The sequence below is a fragment of the Toxotes jaculatrix genome, chromosome 1 (genome assembly GCF_017976425.1).
Source record: "Toxotes jaculatrix isolate fToxJac2 chromosome 1, fToxJac2.pri, whole genome shotgun sequence".
Lineage (NCBI taxonomy): Eukaryota > Metazoa > Chordata > Actinopteri > Toxotidae > Toxotes > Toxotes jaculatrix.
This window is the reverse complement of record NC_054394.1, coordinates 32526599-32549752: the sequence shown is the minus strand read 5'-3', so window position 1 is coordinate 32549752 and position 23154 is coordinate 32526599. Positions and strand designations below refer to the sequence as shown.

The following is a 23154-nucleotide window of genomic DNA, read 5'->3' as shown; positions in this document are numbered from 1 at the left end:
CACAGACACACACAGACACACACACACACAGACACACAGACACACACACACGCACACACACACAGAGACACACAGACACACACACACGCACACACACGCACACACACGCACACACACACAGACACACACACACGCACACAGTGTGTGAGCGACTGAAGTTAAAGCTTCTTTCATATAAACACACGAGTTTAAACTTTAAAATACTGGATGAAGTTTTAAACCTTCAGCGTCGGACGAATCCAACAGAGGAGGAAACATCCTGCTGACGGAAGGATGTTTCATATCTGCTGCTCCCAAAATAACACACTCACACAGAGACACACACAGACACACACACAGTAGATAACTGTAGTAGGTGCAGTCACTGTGATGATAACACCACAGTCTCTGTGAAGCTTTTGTTGTGTGCGTGTGTTTGACTGGTGTCACTGAGCATGCTGTGGAGCCTACTTTACCCACAATGCACCTGGACCTGTGACCATTTGGCCGTAGATTGAAGAGTGTTATGCTGGAAGGAACGTGCCGGAGATGACGGAGGCGACCGACGTTCACTCTGCAGGTAAAGAACAAAGAGTGTGAACAGCACGAGGCCACGCCTGAACAAACGCTGATGTTTCAGAGGCAGAAAAACAGGACGCTGCCGTGGAAACACTTTTTATCAGATCTCATAAATCATGGAGAGGCCCCACCCCACCCCCCACCAGGCCCACCCTCCCCGGGTGGAGAGGCAGACCACCCAGACTCCATCACTCACTCTAACCACTGTTTTCAGTTTTATGGGGCTGTTTTTAAATGGAGCTTTTGTATTAAAGACACATTCCAGAGTCAGAGCCTCAGGTGAGACTCACTTCACACGTCTGAATGATGCAGCGCGCTCTGAAGGTTCGTCCACCCGCTCCGTCTGTTACAGGACGAGCATCTGTCTGCTGCTTCTCCTCAGAAATACTTTTTGGAGGGAGCTGTCTGACACGTCGCTCCCTCAGGTGTTCAGGTGGACTCACCATGGACCACTCAGTGACCTTCCTGCTCTCATGTGAATATGGACCTGACAGTCCATATTCAATATGGACCAGTGACAAAATAAAACAACAACAACAACAAAAAATCAACAACCTGATCTTATGTGAGCAGGAAGTTCCTTCAGCCTGAAGTCCTGCCCTCATCACCTGTCTGGCCTGCAGGTGATCACCTGGCAGTCAGCACTCAGGTGAAAACAGCTCATTATTGGTCCATCATCCACTTTACTTCCCCCGCAACAAGGACAGGATGAGGACGACGCCTGGAGACACTGTGAGCAAAGTTTTCTTACAGTTTACATCCAGAATCGTTTCATTTCTTTGTATTTAACCTTTATTTAAACAGGAAACGTTGGCAGCAAATGTTGCAATGAAAGGTTGATTCCTTCCCCTGAAGGGATCAATAAAGTTTCCTCTAATCTGTTTTAAGTGCAGTTGTAAAACCATAGAAGAAGACTGTTTGGGGTCAAAGGTCACAGAGCAAAGCTTATGTCTGAAGCTTTAATTGTGTTTGTCCTGTTTGAGTTTGGAAATAAATGTCTAATAAAAAAATAAAACTTTATTTTGTCCAGGTGTTTGACTAATCCGACTTTCTTCTTCACAGGTGTGTGCAGGCAGACTCACACACTTCCTGTCTTGTACAGGTGAATCAGGACAGAGGAAGCAGAGAGGTTCTGTTCCTTGTTGTAAAGAAATGAAAATAAAATTCTTTTGTGTGTTTTTACTTCATGCTTCTGTAGTTTGCACTGATCTGATTGGCTCGCACTGCTCTCCTTCCTCCTCCTGATTGTCCTGTGATTGGACGGATTAACGTCCTGAGCGAGTGTGACAGGTGATTACAGATCTGCCCTGCCGTGCGGGGCAGGAGCTCTGGGCTGCGTCCGAGCTGCTGAAGCTGTGTGTGGAGTTTGCACTCGGCCGTTTCAGGGACGTTGATCCGGTTCAAGCTGCTCATCTTTAAACACAAACAGCTTCGTATTTAGTCTGAGTCTGCTGCAGGGCGGCTAATCTAAACTCAGCCGGGCAGTTGCTGGGGGTGGGGAGCATACCTGGGGGCCCAGTTAACCCACGCTCTGCTTTTTCCATTCAGCTGTGTAAGCCCCGCCCCTCCCCCACCCTCTTCCTCTTTGTTTATTTTACTTCCTTCAGGATCTTTTCTCTCCACAGAAAAAAGCTGCTGAGGTTCAGGAGGAACAGAGTCCTGACAAAGTGAGTCTCTGAGTCTCCGAACCAGAGACAGAGAGTCCAAACGCATCGTCGCCATCACCGTCTTCATCATCAGCTTCATCATCTTCATCAGTCAGAGCAGCACAGGGTGAGAGAAAAGCTCCAGCAAACAGGAAACAGCTTCAGGTTCTATGTTATGTCCAGATCAGACCTGAAGCACACAACAGCTAAACAACCACACAACTAAACAACTAAAGAACCAAACAACCACACAACTAAACAACTAAACAACCAAACAACCAAACAACCACACAACTAAACAACTAAAGAACCAAACAACCACACAACTGAACAACTAAAGAACCAAACAACCACACAACTAAACAACTAAAGAACCAAACAACCACACAACTGAACAACTAAACAACCAAACAACCACACAACTGAACAACTAAACAACCAAACAACCACACAACTAAACAACTAAAGAACCAAACAACCACACAACTGAACAACTAAACAACCAAACAACCACACAACTAAACAACTAAACAACCAAACAACCACACAACTAAACAACTAAAGAACCAAACAACCACACAACTGAACAACTAAACAACCAAACAACCACACAACTAAACAACTAAACAACCACACAACCAAACAACCACACAACTAAACAACTAAACAACCAAACAACCACACAACTAAACAACCAAATTTTCTGATTCTGATCTTCACGATAGAGAGAGATTTTCTTCTGTTTCTAATTAATCAGGTGATGAGAGACTATGGAACTGAACCACTTCAGGAGCGCGGCGTGATCCTGGGTCATCACGTGGTCACAGCAGTGGGATCACGGTGCTCAGGTTTGCCTCAGTTTGGGCTGAATCACAGTGTAAACGTCACCATTCATTCATGAACTGCTTCATAAACACTGAGTCATGTTCCAGATAAACTGTCTGAGCAGTGCTGTCTGCTAACATGCTAACATGCTAATCTCGCTGCTGCTAACTATCACTGACTGCTGGAGGATGTGAGGGCTGGTGATCCAGGTCCAGGTGATCCAGGTCCAGGTGGTCCAGTCCCGGCACGCAGCTGTAGCACCTGAGACTGTGAACTGAAAGTGGAGCTGAGCTGCAGTTTGATCAGAGAACCGAGTTCGACAGATAAACGTCCAGCGTGGACTCAGCAGGTCACACTTTCTGTTTCTGACTGTGTAGAAATCAAACATCCTCCTCTGCTCGGCCTCAGGCAGCTGGAAGTCATTAACCCCCCCCCCCCCACACACACACACACACACACTCACACACTCCCGCCACCCCCCCCTTTCCCCAGCACAGCCTGACTGTGTTTTCACCACATATAATTCGGTTCAGGACTCTGAGCCAGCAGCGTTTACTGGGCAGTCAGAACAACTCAAACACACCCATCTGCCAACCTGCCCCAGGTACGGACATGTGCTCATTAATCACTGGTCAGTGACTGGTCAGTGACTGGTCAGAGGGCGAGCAGCAGCAGCAGCTCAAACGCTTCCTTCATCTCACTTCAGTCAAACAGCTTCTTCTTTTCTGTGCAGTTCTAAGAAATGACTTCCTGTCGGAGCGCTCAGCTTCACTGTTACAGTCGTTAGTTATTTTTACCAGCTCACACACACGTGGAAAATTACAGGCAGAAAGATGAAAGAACAAATGGAGGATCAGAAAAGGATCACAGGTCACAGCCTCCGTCCTCAGAGCTTTCTTTCTTTCTTTCTTTTTTTCGGTGTTTATATAAAATGATTTCCAGGTGTGTCTCTGATCCTGAATCCGTACCTGGATTTGATTTTACGACTTTAAACCTCCAGCAGAGAACAAACACTCACAGCTGCTGCTCAAAGGCTCCTGTTAAACCACCAGTGAACAGAGATCACAGCCAGACTGGAGACAACTGGAGACAACTGGAGACAACTGAAACAGCTGCTGCCTCTGCTGTGTACTCCATCCATCACTCCATCACTCATCACTCCATCACTCCAACCATCACTCATCACTCCAACCATCACTCATCACTCCATCACTCCATCCATCTCTCCATCCATCACTCCATCATCACGCCATCACTCCATCCATCACTCCATCATCACTCCATCATCACTCCATCACTCCAACCATCACTCATCACTCCATCACTCCAACCATCACTCATCACTCCATCACTCCATCCATCTCTCCATCCATCACTCCATCACTCCATCACTCCATCATCACTCCATCACTCAAACCATCACTCCATCATCACTCCATCATCACTCCATCCATCTCTCCATCATCACTCCATCACTCCAACCATCACTCATCACTCCATCACTCCAACCATCACTCCATCATCACTCCATCATCACTCCATCCATCACGCCATCCATCTCTCCATCATCACTCCATCACTCCAACCATCACTCATCACTCCATCACTCCAACCATCACTCCATCATCACTCCATCATCACTCCATCCATCACGCCATCACTCCATCATCACTCCATCATCACTCCATCATCACGCCATCACTCATCACTCCATCACTCCAACCATCACTCCAACCATCACTCCATCATCACTCCATCACTCCAACCATCACTCCATCCATCTCTCCATCCATCACTCCATCATCACTCCATCCATCTCTCCATCATCACTCCATCACTCCAACCATCACTCCATCACTCCAACCATCACTCCATCATCACTCCATCCATCACGCCATCCATCTCTCCATCATCACTCCATCACTCCAACCATCACTCATCACTCCATCACTCCAACCATCACTCCATCATCACTCCATCATCACTCCATCCATCACGCCATCACTCCATCATCACTCCATCATCACTCCATCATCACACCATCACTCATCACTCCATCACTCCAACCATCACTCCAACCATCACTCCATCATCACTCCATCACTCCAACCATCACTCCATCCATCTCTCCATCCATCACTCCATCATCACTCCATCCATCTCTCCATCCATCACTCCATCATCACTCCATCACTCCATCCATCTCTCCATCCATCACTCCATCATCACTCCATCACTCATCACTCCATCACTCCATCATCACTCCATCACTCCATCCATCTCTCCATCCATCACTCCATCATCACGCCATCACTCCATCCATCACTCCATCACTCCATCATCACTCCATCACTCCAACCATCACTCCATCCATCTCTCCATCATCACTCCATCATCACTCCATCACTCATCACTCCATCACTCCAACCATCACTCCATCATCACTCCATCATCACTCCATCCATCACGCCATCACTCCATCATCACTCCATCATCACTCCATCATCACGCCATCACTCCATCATCACTCCATCACTCATCACTCCATCACTCCAACCATCACTCCAACCATCACTCCATCCATCTCTCCATCCATCACTCCATCACTCATCACTCCATCACTCCAACCATCACTCCAACCATCACTCCATCCATCTCTCCATCCATCACTCCATCACTCCAACCATCACTCCAACCATCACTCCATCCATCTCTCCATCCATCACTCCATCATCACTCCATCCATCTCTCCATCCATCACTCCATCATCACTCCATCACTCCAACCATCACTCCATCCATCTCTCCATCCATCACTCCATCATCACTCCATCCCTCATCACTCCATCACTCCAACCATCACTCCATCACTCCATCATCACTCCATCATCACTCCATCACTCATCACTCCATCCATCTCTCCATCCATCACTCCATCATCACGCCATCACTCCATCCATCACTCCATCACTCCATCATCACTCCATCACTCCAACCATCACTCCATCACTTCATCATCACGCCATCACTCCATCATCACTCCATCATCACGCCATCACTCCATCATCACTCCATCATCACATCCATCACTCATCACTCCATCCATCTCTCCATCCATCACTCCATCATCACTCCATCATCACTCCATCATCACTCCATCACTCATCACTCCATCACTCCAACCACCACTCATCACTCCATCACTCCATCACTCCATCATCACTCCATCATCACTCCATCACTCCAACCATCACTCCATCCATCTCTCCATCATCACTCCATCATCACGCCATCACTCCATCATCACGCCATGACTCCATCATCACTCCATCCATCACTCCATCATCACTCCATCATCACTCCAACCATCACTCCATCACTCCATCAGCACTCCATCACTCATCACTCCATCACTCCATCAGTCATCACTCCATCATCACTCCATCACTCATCCATCTCTCCATCCATCACTCCATCCATCACTCCATCCATCACTCCATCATCACTCCATCACTCTATCATTACTCCATCATCACTCCATCCATCATCACTTCATCATCACTCCATCATCACTCCATCACTCCATCATCACTCCATCACTCTAACATCACTCCATCATCACTCCATTATCACTCCATCACTCTATCATTACTCCATCATCACTCCATCACTCCATCCATCACTCCATCATCACTCCATCACTCCATCCATCACTCCATCACTCCATCACTCATCACTCCATCAGCACTCCATCACTCCATCACTCATCACTCCATCATCACTCCATTTTTCAATTCAATTCAATTCAATTTTATTTATATAGCGCCTTCCACAATCCAAATTGTCTCAAAGTGCTTTACAGAGACCCAGAGTCTGACCCCAGAGCAAGCACTTAAGGCCACAGTGGCAAGAAAAACTCCCTTTGAACAGGAAGAAACCTCGAGCAGAACCTGGCTCAGATGGGGGACCCTCCTGCCGATGGCCGGGCTGGGTGAAAGGAGGAAAAGGAGGAAGATAGGACAGCTAGGAATGGAGGAGAGGGGGAGAAAGACATGCAGCATAATACAGACAATGTGGGTCAGTATTTACATTACAGTTAGTGAACAGTTATTGGATAATGTGTGCTCAGCAGATTAGAATTATGAAACAGAGCACGGAGGCAAAAAGCTGTCATGACTGGTAATTATTTACATTACAGTTTGCAAAGAATATTAATCAAATATTTATCTGTAGCAGAACGGAACAATAAACAGCAGCAGGTGGGTGGAGCCAGGACCATAGGACAAGCAGCTCCGGAGCCAGAGGTACCTGCAGAAAGGTACAGAGAAAGAGAGACCAGAGAGAAACAAGCACAGGACTACGGGACAGAGAGGACACAGAGTTAATGACATGTAATAAAGGCTAATAAATTTGAGAGTGGGTCTGAGGAGAGAAAGAGAAAGAAGAAGAAGTGCGCAGTAAATCATGGGATGTCCCCCAGCAGCCTAGGCCTATAGCAGCATAACTAGGGGATGATTCAGTTGCCTGAGCCAGCCCTACTAAGGGCTATATCCTTAACTGTAACAGTGTCTATAGAGATAAATGTGACTAACTATAAGTTTAATCATGAGAATCATGGGTGGGTGACAGCTCTAGAGAAAGAATCACTCCATCACTCCATCACTCATCACTCCATCAGCACTCTATCACTCCATCACTCCATCATCACTCCATCATCACTCCATCATCACTCATCACTCCATCAGCACTCTATCACTCCATCACTCCATCATCACTCCATCATCACTGCATCACTCCATCATCACTCCATCATCACTCCATCATTACTCCATCCATCACTCCATCATCACTTCATCATCACTCCATCCATCACTCCATCACTCCATCATCACTCCATCATCACTTCATCACTCCATCACTCCATCATCACTCCATCACCACTCCATCCATCACTCCATCACTCCATCATCACTGCATCCATCACTCCAACCATCACTCCATCCATCACTCCATCACTCCATCCATCACTCCATCCATCACTCCAACCATCACTCCATCACTCCATCATCACTCCAACCATCACTCCATCCATCACTCCATCACCCAAATACTAATTTGAGAAAAAGGAAATCTGTCAGACTGTAACAGTGACAGGTGGAGGTGAACCTGAGGTGGAGCAACTCACCTATAAAGTATGAGTCATTGAGTGAATGAGCTGAGAGGCTCGGTTGGTGTGACAGGAACCGGATCGTCCTGAAGACGTCGTCTGCAAATAAACTGGATCTGAAATCAGACAACAACAACAACAACAACCGGAGAAACAAACTGATCTCTGTCCAGGTACTGACCGTGTTACCTTCACTGACACCACAATAATCTGTCCCTTCAAACTCCTGGAGTCCAAACTGCTGAAGGAAAATGTGAGTCAGACAAACTGCTCCAGGTTAAAGTAAACAGGAAGCTCTTCATCACAGACGTCTGATTACAGTGAACGCAGCGCTGAGGTAAACACGCGCAGAGCTCAGGAGGTCAGTGAACGCCTTGCTGTCTGTCGTCCTACGTTTTCTGAAAACAGGTGAAAGAGTCTGAGAAGGTCAAAGGGTTTATCCTCAGCCTGCGTGAGTTCCTTCAGCTCAACAACAAGAACAAACACAGAACCGTCAAGGAACCTTCAGGGAACCTTCAGGTGACGTTGGTGTTGTGCCATATTTTCTGAATTCTGTTGAACTTCTAGCTGCTGCTTCCTGAACCATCTGAAGACTTTTAGTACGAGCATGTGACCGGGCATCAGTCATGTGACTGATCCAGTCTGACATGTCGTCTGACACAAACACTCAGCTTTTCACAGCCCAGCACACGTCTGATCTGATCTGATGATCTGAGAAGAGTCCTAAGCTTTTACAGACACATCCAGCTCAGGATCAGCAGCATCACACTGGACATTAACCGCATGAGTGCTAATAATAATAATATTAATAATAATAATATTATTATTATTAATAACAATAATAATATAATATAATAATATACAGCACCAAATCATAACAGAACCCTGGACAAAGCCAGGACAGAATGAGTCAAACTGATAATGTGAAATTAAATCACGTACTGAAACAGACCTGGACAACAGATCTAACACTTAACTCTGTCCTTTACTTTGGCAGTGGCATTTTTTATCAGGTTTTCAGGACTAACTCCTCTGTTGACTTCTGATTTAATACATTTCGCTGATAAACTAAAGTAACAAGCAGAAGTGAAAAGTGTGAAGTTGTGTTTTGTGAGAAACTTGCTAAGAAAAATCAGAGAGTTGTAAGAACCTGAGCATCAGTGCTGAATGAGATGAATGAACAGTGGATAATTTGCCGCTGACAGAGCAACACAACTCACCAGCGCGTTAGAAACAGGAAGCTGCTGAGACTCAACTCTTTGTAAGAGTTTTTGAAAAGAATGGAGGTCAGAGACTGGGTGATAATTATTAAGGGACCTGGATCCAGGTGTGGTTTCAGGTGTAATGTCCCAGAACTGATGATCTCTGAAAAGTTAAAGCTTCCACAGATATAATCTCCAAACCTGAGGAAACAGAGACGAATGAAATACTCACTTTGTATCTACTCTCATCTATTTTACTGCATAAAGGACGAACAGAGAGTCTGACTGCACACAATCTGCCGACTGTCTCTGATGGAGTGGGGACGCAGGCAGAGCAGGTTTGTATCTCAGTGAACATCTGTGTCGCTGCAGGAGACGAGACAGTGAGAGGATCAGCAGGAATCCGAGTTAAAGAGGAGGAGCCAACGTGTCGAGTCGTAAACACATCAGCGCCGACACTGTCATTGTCAGCGTCGCTCCGACTGTGAGGATGTGGTGGAGGAACGCCCGTCTCCTCTGAGACAGACGAGCAGGGTCAACAAGGTCCATCTCCTGTAACCAGAATCTCATCAGAACCATTCTGCCAGGACAGGTGACCACGCCCTGGAATAACCCTCAGACACTGTCCAGTCTGTGTGCTGCTCTCAACCTGACACACCTGCATCACCTCCACAGGCCTCCAGACCCATTAACACCTGTCTGCAGGTCCAGTCTCTCTCTGTGTCCTCTCCTGTCCTCCTCTATTCTGTCCTTCTTCTTCCGTCTGGGTTTAACAAACGAACTCTTTCTTCATGTGCTCATATTTTCACCTGTTGGATATAAACATGTTAGGGTCAGGGGTCAGCTGTATCTCAGCTGTGCAGGAACAGGAAGTCGTCAGTCTGTTGTCACGGATACCATAAATCAGAGGGTGTTTCCGTGGAGACAGGATGAGCAGCAGTTTATCAGACATTCCTAAGTCAAGTTTATGAATTAGAAAGGAGACGTGTATTTAACCCTTTCTGCTGGTTTCAGTCTGACAGTCAGTAAACTGTCAGTAAACAGTAAACAGTCAGTAAACTGTCAGTAAACTGTCAGTAAACTGTCAGTAAACAGTAAACTGTCAGTAAACTGTCAGTAAACTGTAAACAGCCAGTAAACTGTCAGTAAACAGTCAGTAAACTGTCAGTAAACTGTCAGTAAACTGTCAGTAAACTGTCAGTAAACAGTCAGTAAACTGTAAACAGCCAGTACCAGCTGATGTGAAATAAACTGAACTTGACTCAGAAAGAGTGTCAGGGTCAAAGGTCAACAGGAAGATACCAGCTGACTGTCGCCACGACAACAAGGCAGACAGGAAGCATCTGTTCTGAGAGAAACACAGAAAACACGAGTCAGCAGGTTTGTTCAGTTCAAACTGAATCCACTGGACTGTGCTACAGCTGGATCACTCAGAGTCAGAGCCAGAGGCAGAGTCAGAGGCAGAGTCAGAGCCAGAGGCAGAGGCAGAGGCAGAGTCAGAGCCAGAGCCAGAGCCAGAGGCAGAGTCAGAGGCAGAGGCAGAGCCAGAGGCAGAGGCAGAGGCAGAGCCAGAGGCAGAGGCAGAGTCAGAGTCAGAGTCAGAGCCAGAGCCAGAGCCAGAGCCAGAGGCAGAGGCAGAGCCAGAGCCAGAGGCAGAGCCAGAGGCAGAGGCAGAGCCAGAGGCAGAGGCAGAGGCAGAGCCAGAGGCAGAGGCAGGGTCAGAGGCAGAGGCAGGGTCAGAGGCAGAGCCAGAGCCAGAGGCAGAGGCAGAGCCAGAGGCAGAGCCAGAGGCAGAGCCAGAGGCAGAGGCAGAGCCAGAGGCAGAGGCAGAGCCAGAGGCAGAGGCAGGGTCAGAGGCAGAGGCAGAGCCAGAGCCAGAGCCAGAGCCAGAGGCAGAGGCAGAGCCAGAGCCAGAGGCAGAGGCAGAGCCAGAGGCAGAGTCAGAGCCAGAGTCAGAGCCAGAGCCAGAGCCAGAGGCAGAGGCAGAGTCAGAGCCAGAGGCAGAGTCAGAGCCAGAGGCAGAGTCAGAGTCAGAGCCAGAGGCAGAGCCAGAGCCAGAGCCAGAGCCAGAGCCAGAGCCAGAGGCAGAGCCAGAGGCAGAGGCAGAGTCAGAGGCAGAGCCAGAGGCAGAGGCAGAGTCAGAGGCAGAGCCAGAGCCAGAGGCAGAGCCAGAGGCAGAGGCAGAGGCAGAGGCAGAGCCAGAGGCAGAGTCAGAGCCAGAGGCAGAGCCAGAGCCAGAGGCAGAGTCAGAGCCAGAGGCAGAGGCAGAGCCAGAGCCAGAGGCAGAGGCAGAGGCAGAGTCAGAGTCAGAGTCAGAGCCAGAGCCAGAGTCAGAGCCAGAGGCAGAGTCAGAGCCAGAGGCAGAGCCAGAGCCAGAGGCAGAGTCAGAGTCAGAGCCAGAGCCAGAGTCAGAGGCAGAGTCAGAGCCAGAGCCAGAGTCAGAGCCAGAGGCAGAGTCAGAGTCAGAGCCAGAGCCAGAGTCAGAGCCAGAGGCAGAGTCAGAGCCAGAGGCAGAGCCAGAGCCAGAGGCAGAGTCAGAGTCAGAGCCAGAGCCAGAGTCAGAGGCAGAGCCAGAGTCAGAGGCAGAGTCAGAGCCAGAGGCAGAGGCAGAGGCAGAGGCAGAGGCAGAGGCAGGGTCAGAGCCAGAGGCAGGGTCAGAGTCAGAGTCAGAGTCAGAGGCAGAGCCAGAGGCAGAGGCAGAGTCAGAGTCAGAGTCAGAGTCAGAGCCAGAGGCAGAGGCAGAGCCAGAGCCAGAGGCAGAGGCAGAGCCAGAGGCAGAGCCAGAGGCAGAGGCAGGGTCAGAGGCAGAGGCAGAGTCAGAGTCAGAGGCAGAGTCAGAGGCAGAGCCAGAGGCAGAGGCAGAGGCAGAGTCAGAGTCAGAGCCAGAGGCAGAGGCAGAGTCAGAGCCAGAGGCAGAGTCAGAGGCAGAGGCAGAGGCAGAGGCAGGGTCAGAGCCAGAGGCAGAGCCAGAGGCAGAGGCAGAGTCAGAGCCAGAGCCAGAGCCAGAGGCAGAGGCAGAGGCAGAGGCAGAGGCAGAGCCAGAGGCAGAGCCAGAGGCAGAGCCAGAGGCAGAGCCAGAGGCAGAGCCAGAGGCAGAGTCACTCGTTCCTTCAGTTCGTCCTGTGGATCAAAGCTGACCTCAGGTCTGTTTCTCTCTCTGCTGAACCTCTTCCAGATGTTTCCATGCCCACAGCAGCAGATCTGAGGTCAGATTACTGAGGTAAAACTACCCATGGTGCACTGGGAGCCCCCTCAGTCAGACCTGACTGAACGGACTCCAGATCAGTAACTCTGAGACACAACATCCAATCAGATCACACGTCAGCCTGAAAACGGACCAATGAGGACGGCCCGACCTGTTCCTGTTTTCAAAATACGAGTCAGCAGAAACATCCAACATCTGGAAACCATCTTCTTCACCTTCATCCTGTTTTTATTGTTGTCATGACAACATCCAGCAGAGCGACGACCTCACAGAGCGTGTTTGTGTGTGTTGTAAACAGCTGTTACACACTTTAACCTCCTGCTTCTATTTCTTATTATCTGCTGTTTCTTATTATACTGTTCTACTGTGTGTGTGCGTGTGTATGTGTGCGTGCGTGCGTGTATGGTGGGGGGGCACCAGTAAAACCTGTAGAACAGCACTGGGTCTTGAACAGGAGCGAACCTTCAGTGTTTCTCTGAAACTGATCCAGAGTCTGCGTGGAGTTTGCTGCCTCCTGCTGGTCTGAAGCAAGACACAGAAACCTCAGGGCAGACTGAACCAGTTCACAGATCCTGCTGGGTCTTGGTACAGGTTCTGGACTTTGGATCATAAACTGGAATAACCAGGACTCAGCTCCGGGGCCACAACAGAGGAAGCAGATCAGACTGTGGTCCTGAGAAGACCAACTGTTTGTTAGGCTTTGGCTGGGGTGGGGGTCAGAGCAGTTAGGGTGGGGTAGGGGCATGAACAAAGTCACATTTAAACTTTTATGCCCAAAACACATTTCTATTTATATGTGTGCCTTAAAGCCGGGAGTCTCTGCAAAATTTCATTATGTTCGCAGATCTGTGGAGACAGATCTGTGGGGACGGATCTGTGGGGACAGATCTGTGGGGACGGATCTGTGGGGACAGATCTGTGGGGACGGATCTGTGGGGACGGATCTGATGGGGACAGATCTGATGGAGACAGGTCTGGTGGGGGCGGACCTGGTGGATCGGGTGGGGACGAACATTTCCTGACTCAGCTCAGAGTGTGTCAGCGGACGAGCTGAATTTAAAGGTCGTGGAGAAACTGAGCAACATTTGTTCAGATTGATCAGCTGATTGAGTCCAGTGACTGATAATCAATCACCGTGTGTGTCCTGTGTTTTGTGGAGACGGCGGGTGATGTGTCAGGTTACAGATCAAACACACTTTACTTCACGCAGTTTGTGTTATTATTTATTTTTAGAATTATTATAATTATATAATATTTCTGTAAATCTTTTGGTGCAACGTGTCATTTTCATAGCTTCATCTTAAACATGTGACTGCAGCCTGCAGACAAACAGCAGGGGCCAAAATACCCACCACCCCCCAACTGTCAAAAAAATCTAATTAAAATAAAAAAAAAATAAAAAAAAACTCAACATGTGACGATCACATGACTTAACTGTGATTACTGAAATAAAAATGTTCTGATATAAATGATCTGCATCACATTTCACCTGCAGCGTCTTTAAAAGTGATGAAAATAAAAACTACAATCCCATGATTCCTTCATCACAACTTCCTGTCCTGTCCACAACCAGCCTAATGTCTGACTACACATGGACAATAAAGTTTTATTGAAGAGGTTCAGTAAAACTTTACTGATTGACAGAGCATCTGATGAGAGAGCTCTGATTGGACGGTTCCACCTGAGCAGGTGTGTCAGAGGAGGGTCAGTTTCCTGTCACCACACCGGCTGACAGGAAATGACATCACTGTTTGTTGTCCAGTTTCAAGAAGCGCTGTGACTTCTGTCTCGCCATGCGGTGCTGCTGCTGCGCCGCCTGAGCGTCTGAAATGGCCGCCTGCAATACCTGTGGATAACCATGGCAACCTGGTGAGGGAGGGGCCACGCAAAGAAACACACACACAGTGACTGACACACTGACACACACACACACAGTGACACACAGTACCTGAGCCGTGTTTGCGTCTCCGAGCTTAACTGTCCTCACTGAGTCCTCGTCTCTCTTTGCCAGCTTCAACTTCTGCTGCCCCTGATACACACACATCAGACGCACATGCACGCGCGCACACACACACACACACACGCACACAAAGAGACAAATACACAAACAGAAGAATGATCATGTCCTGTCAGTGTGAGCAAGAAACCCAAACCTGTTCACAACTGACACACAAGTCTCAGCTTCATTTCTGTCTCAGTCTGTTTCAGGTTCATTTCGGGTTAGCTTCCGGTTAGTTTCAAGTTAGCTTCAGGTTAGCTTCTGGTTAGTTTCTGGTTAGTTTCCAGGTAGCTTCCGGTTAGCTTCCGGTCAGTTTCTGGTTAGTTACAGGTTAGTTTCCGGGTTAGTTTCCGGTTAGTTTTCGGGTTAGTTTCCGGGTTAGTTTCCGGTTAGCTTCCGGTCAGTTTCTGGTTAGTTACAGGTCAGTTACAGGTTAGTTTCCGGGTTAGTTTCCGGTTAGTTTCAGGTTAGTTTCCGGGTTAGTTTCCGGTTAGTTTCAGGTTAGTTTCCGGGTTAGTTTCCGGTTAGTTTCCGGGTTAGTTTCCGGTTAGTTTCAGGTTAGTTTCCGGGTTAGTTTCCGGTTAGTTTCAGGTACCTTGCAGTAGATCTTCAGCTCAGATCCAGTCACGGCCGGAGGACGATAGAAGTTTTCAAACAAACACTCCCACTCTTTGTTAAAATGACCTACGAAGTCGATCTCTTTCACACACATGACCCTCCTATGTAACAAAGACAATAAATGATGAGACAACAATAACAAATACAACAACATAGTTACTGAGTGATTCAGCCTGGAGGTGTGTGAGGGTCTGAACCTGTTGGTGATGATGATGGTTGTCTTTCTATGTCCAGGATACTGACAGTGGTCTCTGAACGCTTCCCTGTCCAGCTGTTTGATCCCTGAACGCTGGGAAACGAAACACACAGTTGAAAAGAGACAGAGGGTTTAATCTGTCTCTGTCCATCACATTCACGTCTTCTCTCTCTTCTTCTGATCTCAGTTTGTCTCCTTTGGTCCTCCTTCTTTTCTCCTCTCCACCTCTTCCTCCTCACTCATCTGTTTTTGCTACTAAGCTGAAAACACCTCCACCTCTCAGCAGCTCTGAGCCACTGCAGTCAGTCTGGCTTTTATGGATCAGGATCACGTGGTGGAGACAGTGAGTGGAACTGAGATCATCAGTCTGGACGAAACCTGTCACACTCCACATCAGGAGTTCATCAAGTTAAACAGCTCAACTACCAGTGAAAATCCTTCAGTGGTTTGATGATAATTATATAAAAGATTTTTCAGGACCTGAGTGAACGTACAGGTAAGTTAAGGTAAATGAAGCAGTGATGATGCAAACAATCTCCGATGCTTCAGTAGAACAAACTGCAGGAAGTAACAGTACAGTAACATTAAAGCTAATTATTTTAGTTATTATTAAATTCTGTCATCTTTATAAGAAAAAGGCTGTCGGCTTGACGTGATGAAGATGATGAAGCACAGCGTGCAAACCTGAGCTCTGTGGAGCCGCTCTGAGGTGAGCGGGGGGGGGGGGGGGGGTGAGTGGGGGGGTGAGCGGGGGGCGGGGTGACAGGTGAATGAGTTCAGCTGCTGAACATTCACACTGAACTGAGTTCAAGTATTCTTTCATCTCCAGCTGTTTATTAGTTCTGAGCTTCACTCAGCAGCAGTGACAGAAAGCAAACACTCACACGGGGTTAAAGGTCAACATAAACAGCACAGAGTTAGAGGTCAGAGGTCATGCTGACAGTGATGCACATCATCAGACTGAAGCACACACAGAACATCATCACAACGACGTTTACAAAAATACTGCTACGATCTACAGGAGATGTGTTTATTACAGAGTTATAGCAAAAGCATTTGCACCGTGTGTTCCTCTCATTTGGATGAATAAATTATAAACAGCTATAAACAGAAACTATTATACAAACTATTATTTATAAATGTTAGAAACAGAAATTTAAAAAACTAATTCAGTATTTCAGAAATGAAAAGCAGAAAAAAGTAATAAACTTAGAGCTGAAGCGTCTGAGCTCTGAGAGAAAACTGGGTTTGTCATGCATAGAAAAATTCATGGATTCATGTCTCTATAATGACACTAACACATGAATGTAGAAATGAATCATAAACATTTCATCTGTTGGAGAAAGAATGGATAAAGAGTTTAAAAGCACTGGAACGATAAAGCTGATCCACTCAAACCCTGTTCACTCCTCATCCGGCTGCATGTGAAAAAACCAGGAGGAGGAGGAGGAGAGGGAGGAGGAGAGGGAGGAGGAGAAGGAGAGGGAGGAGGAGAGGGAGGAGGAGAAGGAGGAGAAGGTGGGGGAGGAGGAGGAGAGAGAGGAGGAGAAGGAGAGGGAGGAGGAGAGGGAGGAGGAGAAGGAGGAGAGGGAGGAGGAGAAGGAGGAGAGGGAGGAGGAGAAGGAGGGGGAGAAGGAGAGGGAGGAGGAGAGGGAGGAGGAGGAGAGAGAGGAGGAGAAGGAGAGGGAGGAGGAGAGGGAGGAGGAGGAGGAGAAGGAGGAGAGGGAGGAGGAGAATGAGAGGGAGGAGGAGAATGAGGGGGAGGAGAGGGAGGAGGAGAAGGAGAGGGAGGAGGAGGAGGAGAGGGAGGAGGAGAAGGAGGAGAAGAAGGAGGAGAAGGTGGGGGAGGAGGAGAAGGAGGAGGAGGAGAGAGAGGAGGAGAAGGAGAGGGAGGAGGAGAGGGAGGAGGAGAAGGAGGAGGAGGAGAGAGAGGAGGAGAAGGAGAGGGAGGAGGAGAAGGAGGGGGAGGAGGAGAAGGAGGAGGAGGAGAGAGAGGAGGAGAAGGAGAGGGAGGAGGAGAGGGAGGAGGAGGAGGAGAGGGAGGAGGAGAAGGAGGAGAGGGAGGAGGAGAAGGAGGGGGAGGAGGAGAGGGAGGAGGAGAAGGAGGAGGAGGAGAGAGAGGAGAAGGTGGGGGAGGAGGAGAGGGAGGAGGAGAAGGTGGGGGAGGAGGAGAAGGAGAGGGAGGAGGAGAAGGTGGGGGAGGAGGAGGAGGAGAGGGAGGAGGAGAAGGTGGGGGAGGAGGAGGAGGAGAGGGAGGAGGAGAGGGAGGAGGAGGAGGAGGAGAAGGAGAGGGAGGAGGAGAAGGTGGGGGAGGAGGAGGAGGAGAGGGAGGAGGAGAAGAGGGAGGAGGGAGGAGGAGGAGAAGAGGAGGGAGGAGGAGAGGGAGGAGGAGGAGAGGGAGGAGGAGGAGGAGGAGAAGAGGGAGGAGGAGGAGTAGGAGAGGGAGGAGGAGGAGGAGAGGGAGGAGGAGAGGGAGGAGAAGGAGGAGGAGAAGAGGGAGGAGAAGGTGGGGGAGGAGGAGAGGGAGGAGGAGAAGGTGGGGGAGGAGGAGGAGGAGAGGGAGGAGGAGGAGGAGAGGGAGGAGGAGAAGGTGGGGGAGGAGGAGAAGAGGGAGGAGGGAGGAGGAGAGGGAGGAGGAGGAGGAGGAGAAGGTGGGGGAGGAGGAGAGGGAGGAGGAGAAGGAGAGGGAGGAGGAGAAGGTGGGGGAGGAGGAGGAGGAGGAGGAGGAGAAGAGGGAGGAGGAGGAGTAGGAGAGGGAGGAGGAGGAGAAGAAAGCAGGGGATTAGAAACAGAAAGAAGTTGCTGAGTCTGAGGAAACTACACAAACATTTTCTTTCTGTTCTTAGTTTCACAGAAAATTCTTAGTGTTCTGTTCTTAAACTTTTCTTAAAGAGCAGAAAACTCTAACAGTTCCTGACTGATGCTGATTACAGGACATCACACGTGTTTCCTGTCAGGAAGTGACATCATGTTATTATTAAAATGAAGTAAAAGACTCAAAGTGATCAAACCTGGAAAAGGTCAAAACCCTGTGACTCCGTCAGGTCGTACGGTCGGATGATCCCGTCCTCCCTGATCAGACGCGCTGGACGAAGTTTGGTCACTTCCTCTGTCGACTCTGCCGCTCTGCATGGACACACACACACACACACACACACACACACACACACACACAGCTCATTTATCTGTTTTGAAGCCAGCTCACCTGCCTCCACCTGACTGACAGTAAATTATTCTAATCCAACACAACCTTTGTTATCATGTACAGAATCACTGAGCTCACACACACACACACACACACACACACACAGAGACACAGACACAGACAGACACACACACACACACACACACACACACACACACACACACACAGACACAGACACACACACACACAGACACACACACAGACAGACACACAGACACACACACAGACACACACACACACACACACACACACACAGACACAGACACACACAGACACACACACAGACACACACAGACACAGACACACACACAGACACACACACACACACACACACAGACACAGACACACACAGACACACACACACACACACACACACACACACACACACACACAGACACAGACACACACACACACAGACACACACACACACAGACACAGACACACACACACACACACACAGACACAGACAGACACACAGACACACACACAGACAGACACAGACACAGACACACACAGACACACACACAGACACACACACACACACACACACACACACAGACACAGACACACACAGACACACACACAGACACACACACACACACACACACAGACACAGACACAGACACACACACACAGACACACACACACACACACAGACAGACACAGACACAGACACACACACACACACACACACACAGACACAGACACAGACACACACAGACACACACACACACACACAGAGACACAGACACACACAGACACACTTCTCTGTTCAACCTTTAGTTCATGTGATGTGATTAAAGTTAATGCTGAGTCAACGTGCTGAGAACATGAAGAAGAATCAGAGCAGTTCACGACTCAGCAGCAAGAACCAAGCAGGGTCAGAGTCAGTGCACACGATGCTGAGTCAGGAGGACGTCTCACCTTTCATGACCTCTACAGTGACAGCATGAAACAGCAACGTTCAACAGGTTATCATGAACTGACTGATGTGTCACATGACAGATGGATCCTCCATACAGAGGAGGAGGAGGATGAAGATTACTGAGGCTGCTGGGAAATGTAGGAAAAGAAGCAGGCTGTCGAGGTGACGACAGATTTACTGAAGTACAGATGTTTAAACGTATTTTTCAGGAAGCTGTGGGACAGCCGTGGGACAGCCGTGGGACAGCCGTGGGACAGCTGTGGGACAGCAGCTGAACCACAGCTGTGGGACAGCTGTGGGACAGCTGTGCGATTTGCACTTCAAGTAAGCTGATTGGTCGACTCAGCTCGTGTTAGGAGGCGGTTTCAAATCAGAGATAAAAACAAACATTAACGTACTAAATACAAGTTTAAACCAAAGTGTAAACGTATCTGAGCCGACGCGTCGCACCACATGACTCTGTGCTGAGCTCCCATTGGACCACAGACACACAACCTGTGTTGCAGACTCAGGTCGCACGAGTCGACCGAAACCGGCCGAGCTCGGCGCACGGTTGTGAACACATGAAGAAGACTCTCCTCAGGGGCGTGGCCTCTCGACTTATGATGCTGCAACAAGCTGGGGGAGTGGCTTAAGGGGGAGGGGTCGAGCAGGAATCAGCTCAGGACACGATGGATGAAGTTCACACGATGCAGCGACATGCAAACACACAGAGTGCTGCCGGTTAAAGCTCATCTCCTCCACCACACTGCTCCCACCCACACCATCAGTCACGATCAGATCCATCTTCAATTAGCAATTAGCAATTCAGCCACAGACTGAGGAGGAACGTGATCCCAAACCACAGAAGAAAAAGAAAAGTTGAATTGATCACTGACAGCGTCAGATGAGCAGCGATCGAAGGAGCTGAGCTTTAACACACTTCATGTAAAATACTCACACACAAAACAACAAGAAAAGAAAGAACACAACTCCCGGCGAGAGACAGGAGACAGAAAACAAAAGCAGAACATGTGAACATTAGTGAGCAGACAGAAGAAGAAGAACAGAGGAAACAACAAACGCTGTGACGCACACAGACAGGAAGTTCCTCAGTACGCAAAACACCGCAAACAAACCACGGTAAACAAAGTCACACAAACTGAGGCAGGAAATAAAAACATGTTCTGAAGCTGCTCACAAAACGCCGCCGCCGTACCTCTGGATGCCCTGGAAGGTGCTGCTCGCCATGTCCACGATGCCGCCTGTCGGCCGGGCAACCACGCCCACCAGACCTTTACCGATGCCTTTAAAGAAACCGGCCGCCCCCTCCTTCTTAGCCCCTACAGAGAGAGAGAGAGAGAGACAGGGAGAGAGAGAGAGAGGGGGGGGAGAGAGAGAGAGAGAGAGAGAGAGAGAGAGAGGGAGAGAGAGAGAGAGGGGGGAGAGAGAGAGAGAGAGAGAGAGAGAGAGAGAGAGGGGGAGAGGGGGAGAGAGGGAGAGATGGCGGAGAGACGGGGGAGAGAGAGAGGGAGAGAGAGAGGGATGTAGAGAGACCACAGTTGAACATGCAGAGCAGAGAATCAACCTGAGCTGTAAAAAGTGAGAGCAGGTTGACATAAGTCAGATCCTCAGACCTTCTCCTCCGTCCACACCCTCAGATCATCACAGACGAACTACAGACAAACACTCACCCTCCACAGGTTTGGTGACGATGCCTGTAACTCCACCCACGACTCCCTACAGAGACATGAAGAGTTACTGAGCTTCATCAGGTCACATCACCTGACAAACCGTGTCCAGGTTGGACGTCTCCGTACCTTCAGCAGGCCTTTTCCTCCTTTAGCCAGACTCTCTCCGAAGTCTTTGGGGGGACGGTTCATCTCCTCCCGTCGTTTCTGTTGGTACTCTTTGTCCATGGTGATGGCAGCCAGACCTTTACCCACTGAACCTGTGATCCTGGACACCATACCTGCAGCTCCACCTGGAGGAGGAAACAGTCAGCTGATAACACCCACCGCTGAGCTTCACCTCCTCAGTCTGTCACTGTCACCTGATCAGGTATTATCACCTGAGTCCTGACAGTCAGACTGGACACACACTGAGGTGGACAAGTCAAGTGAAAGGTCCAACAACTCAAAGAGGTGATGTAAAAGTCCTGTTGTCTCATCTGTCTAATAACTATTAACAGTGAAGCAGTGGGCGGAGTGGGATCGATGCACCTGCAGAGACTCAGGCAGCTCAGAGGGGGAGAGAAGAATTTACAGGTGTCCCCTAAACGCCTCACACGCAGGCTGTCGGCGTGTCCAAAAACCAGTCAGTTTGAAAAGAGTGAAACACGTTGATGGTTCTCTCTACCTGAGCAGGTGTTCATCTACCTGGGTAAACCGCCCATGTAGAGCCTGTGTACCAGAGGTGGTAACAGCAGCTGGCAGCTCTTCTTCTTCTTTACGTTCAGTTTGATGTTTTGTTTTTCGTGTGTCTGTGTTTGAGTTAGTTTTGTAGTTTCTCACCGACAGTGTGACCCAGCAGGCTGCGGACTCCGATCGCAAAACCTTCAGCGAACTCCTCGGGCCCCTGTACGGCTCCCTGGCAAACCAACATGTCTCATCATGACTCTAAGAAAAGGACTCATTTGTTTCTGAAAGTGAATTTCTAACCGGGCTCCACCCCAGAGGTGCGTTACCTGGAAAGGTTCGTAGAAGAAGGCCTCCACTCCCTCAGACAGACCTCGGATCAGTCCAAACGGGTTTCCCAGGACGTCCAGACCCAGAACCAGAACATACATCTGCCTCAGGAACTGCAGAGAAAAAACACCAACAGTGTCTGAGACCACGCCGGTCACCTGACCACGCAGGTCACCTGACCACGCCGGTCACCTGACCACGCAGGTCACCTGACCACGCCGGTCACCTGACCACGCAGGTCACCTGACCACGCAGGTCACCTGACCACGCAGGTCACCTGACCAGCAGACTCTACATAACCTCAGCAAACAGCATCTAACAGGTGGAACTACAGAAAGGATCAAATGAAATATTATAAAGAGTTTTAACTTTAGTCTCGTGTGAGACCTTAAAGGATGATCAGTGGTTATGAGCGCTACAGGTGTGGTTGGTCAGAATTCTGAAGGCCTGCAGGTAAACGGTGGCGTCAGACTGCGACTCCACCCACAGGTGCCAGTCTGATGGACAGGCTGTGCGTGTGATGAGCTGAGACTGAGTCAGAGGTCAGAATATTACCTGTTCGCTGTAGTGTCGAACCACCGCCCACATCAGCTTCTCTCTGCGATAAAACTGGTATTTCACCTCGAAGAAGGCGAGTCTGAGAGAGAAGCACAAACATCATCCTGTGTCAAACAGCAGACACACTCTCTGATTTTAAAATCAGGATTCAAACCTTCTGTCTGACAAAGCTTAGAATTAGTTGTAGTTCCAGTCTTAGTTATTCTGACTAAACCTGTAGTTAGTCCCAGTTATTCCTACAGACTCTGTCACAGCTCAGGATAAAGCCCAGAGTAGGACTGGCTCAGGAAACTGAACCATCCCTTACTGATGCTGCTATAGGCCGAGGCTGCTGGGAGACTTCCCATGATCCTCTGCTCTCCTCCTCTCTCTGTCTCTCCTCAGA

At 49.0% G+C, this 23154-nt stretch overlaps 1 protein-coding gene across 4 annotated transcripts in view; it reads right to left on the bottom strand.

The window, feature by feature from the left end:
* Positions 1–13821: 13821 nt before the first annotated feature.
* Positions 13822–23154, bottom strand: part of vps13c (vacuolar protein sorting 13 homolog C) — a 52715-nt gene continuing 43382 nt past the window's right edge. For 3 of the 4 annotated variants that reach the window (XM_041048785.1, XM_041048526.1, XM_041048585.1), the window contains 11 exons: positions 22767–22848; positions 22211–22324; positions 22038–22113; positions 21345–21508; positions 21219–21264; positions 20744–20867; positions 18427–18541; positions 15417–15508; positions 15197–15320; positions 14551–14631; positions 13822–14448 (listed from right to left, as the gene is read on the bottom strand). In XM_041048785.1, the coding sequence (XP_040904719.1) occupies positions 14347–14448; positions 14551–14631; positions 15197–15320; positions 15417–15508; positions 18427–18541; positions 20744–20867; positions 21219–21264; positions 21345–21508; positions 22038–22113; positions 22211–22324; positions 22767–22848 (1120 nt within the window). In that variant the 3' untranslated portion in view covers positions 13822–14346. Of the gene's footprint in view, positions 14449–14550; positions 14632–15196; positions 15321–15416; positions 15509–15547; positions 16834–18426; positions 18542–20743; positions 20868–21218; positions 21265–21344; positions 21509–22037; positions 22114–22210; positions 22325–22766; positions 22849–23154 lie in introns of those variants that run through there. The other variant, XM_041048664.1, reaches the window with a different exon arrangement.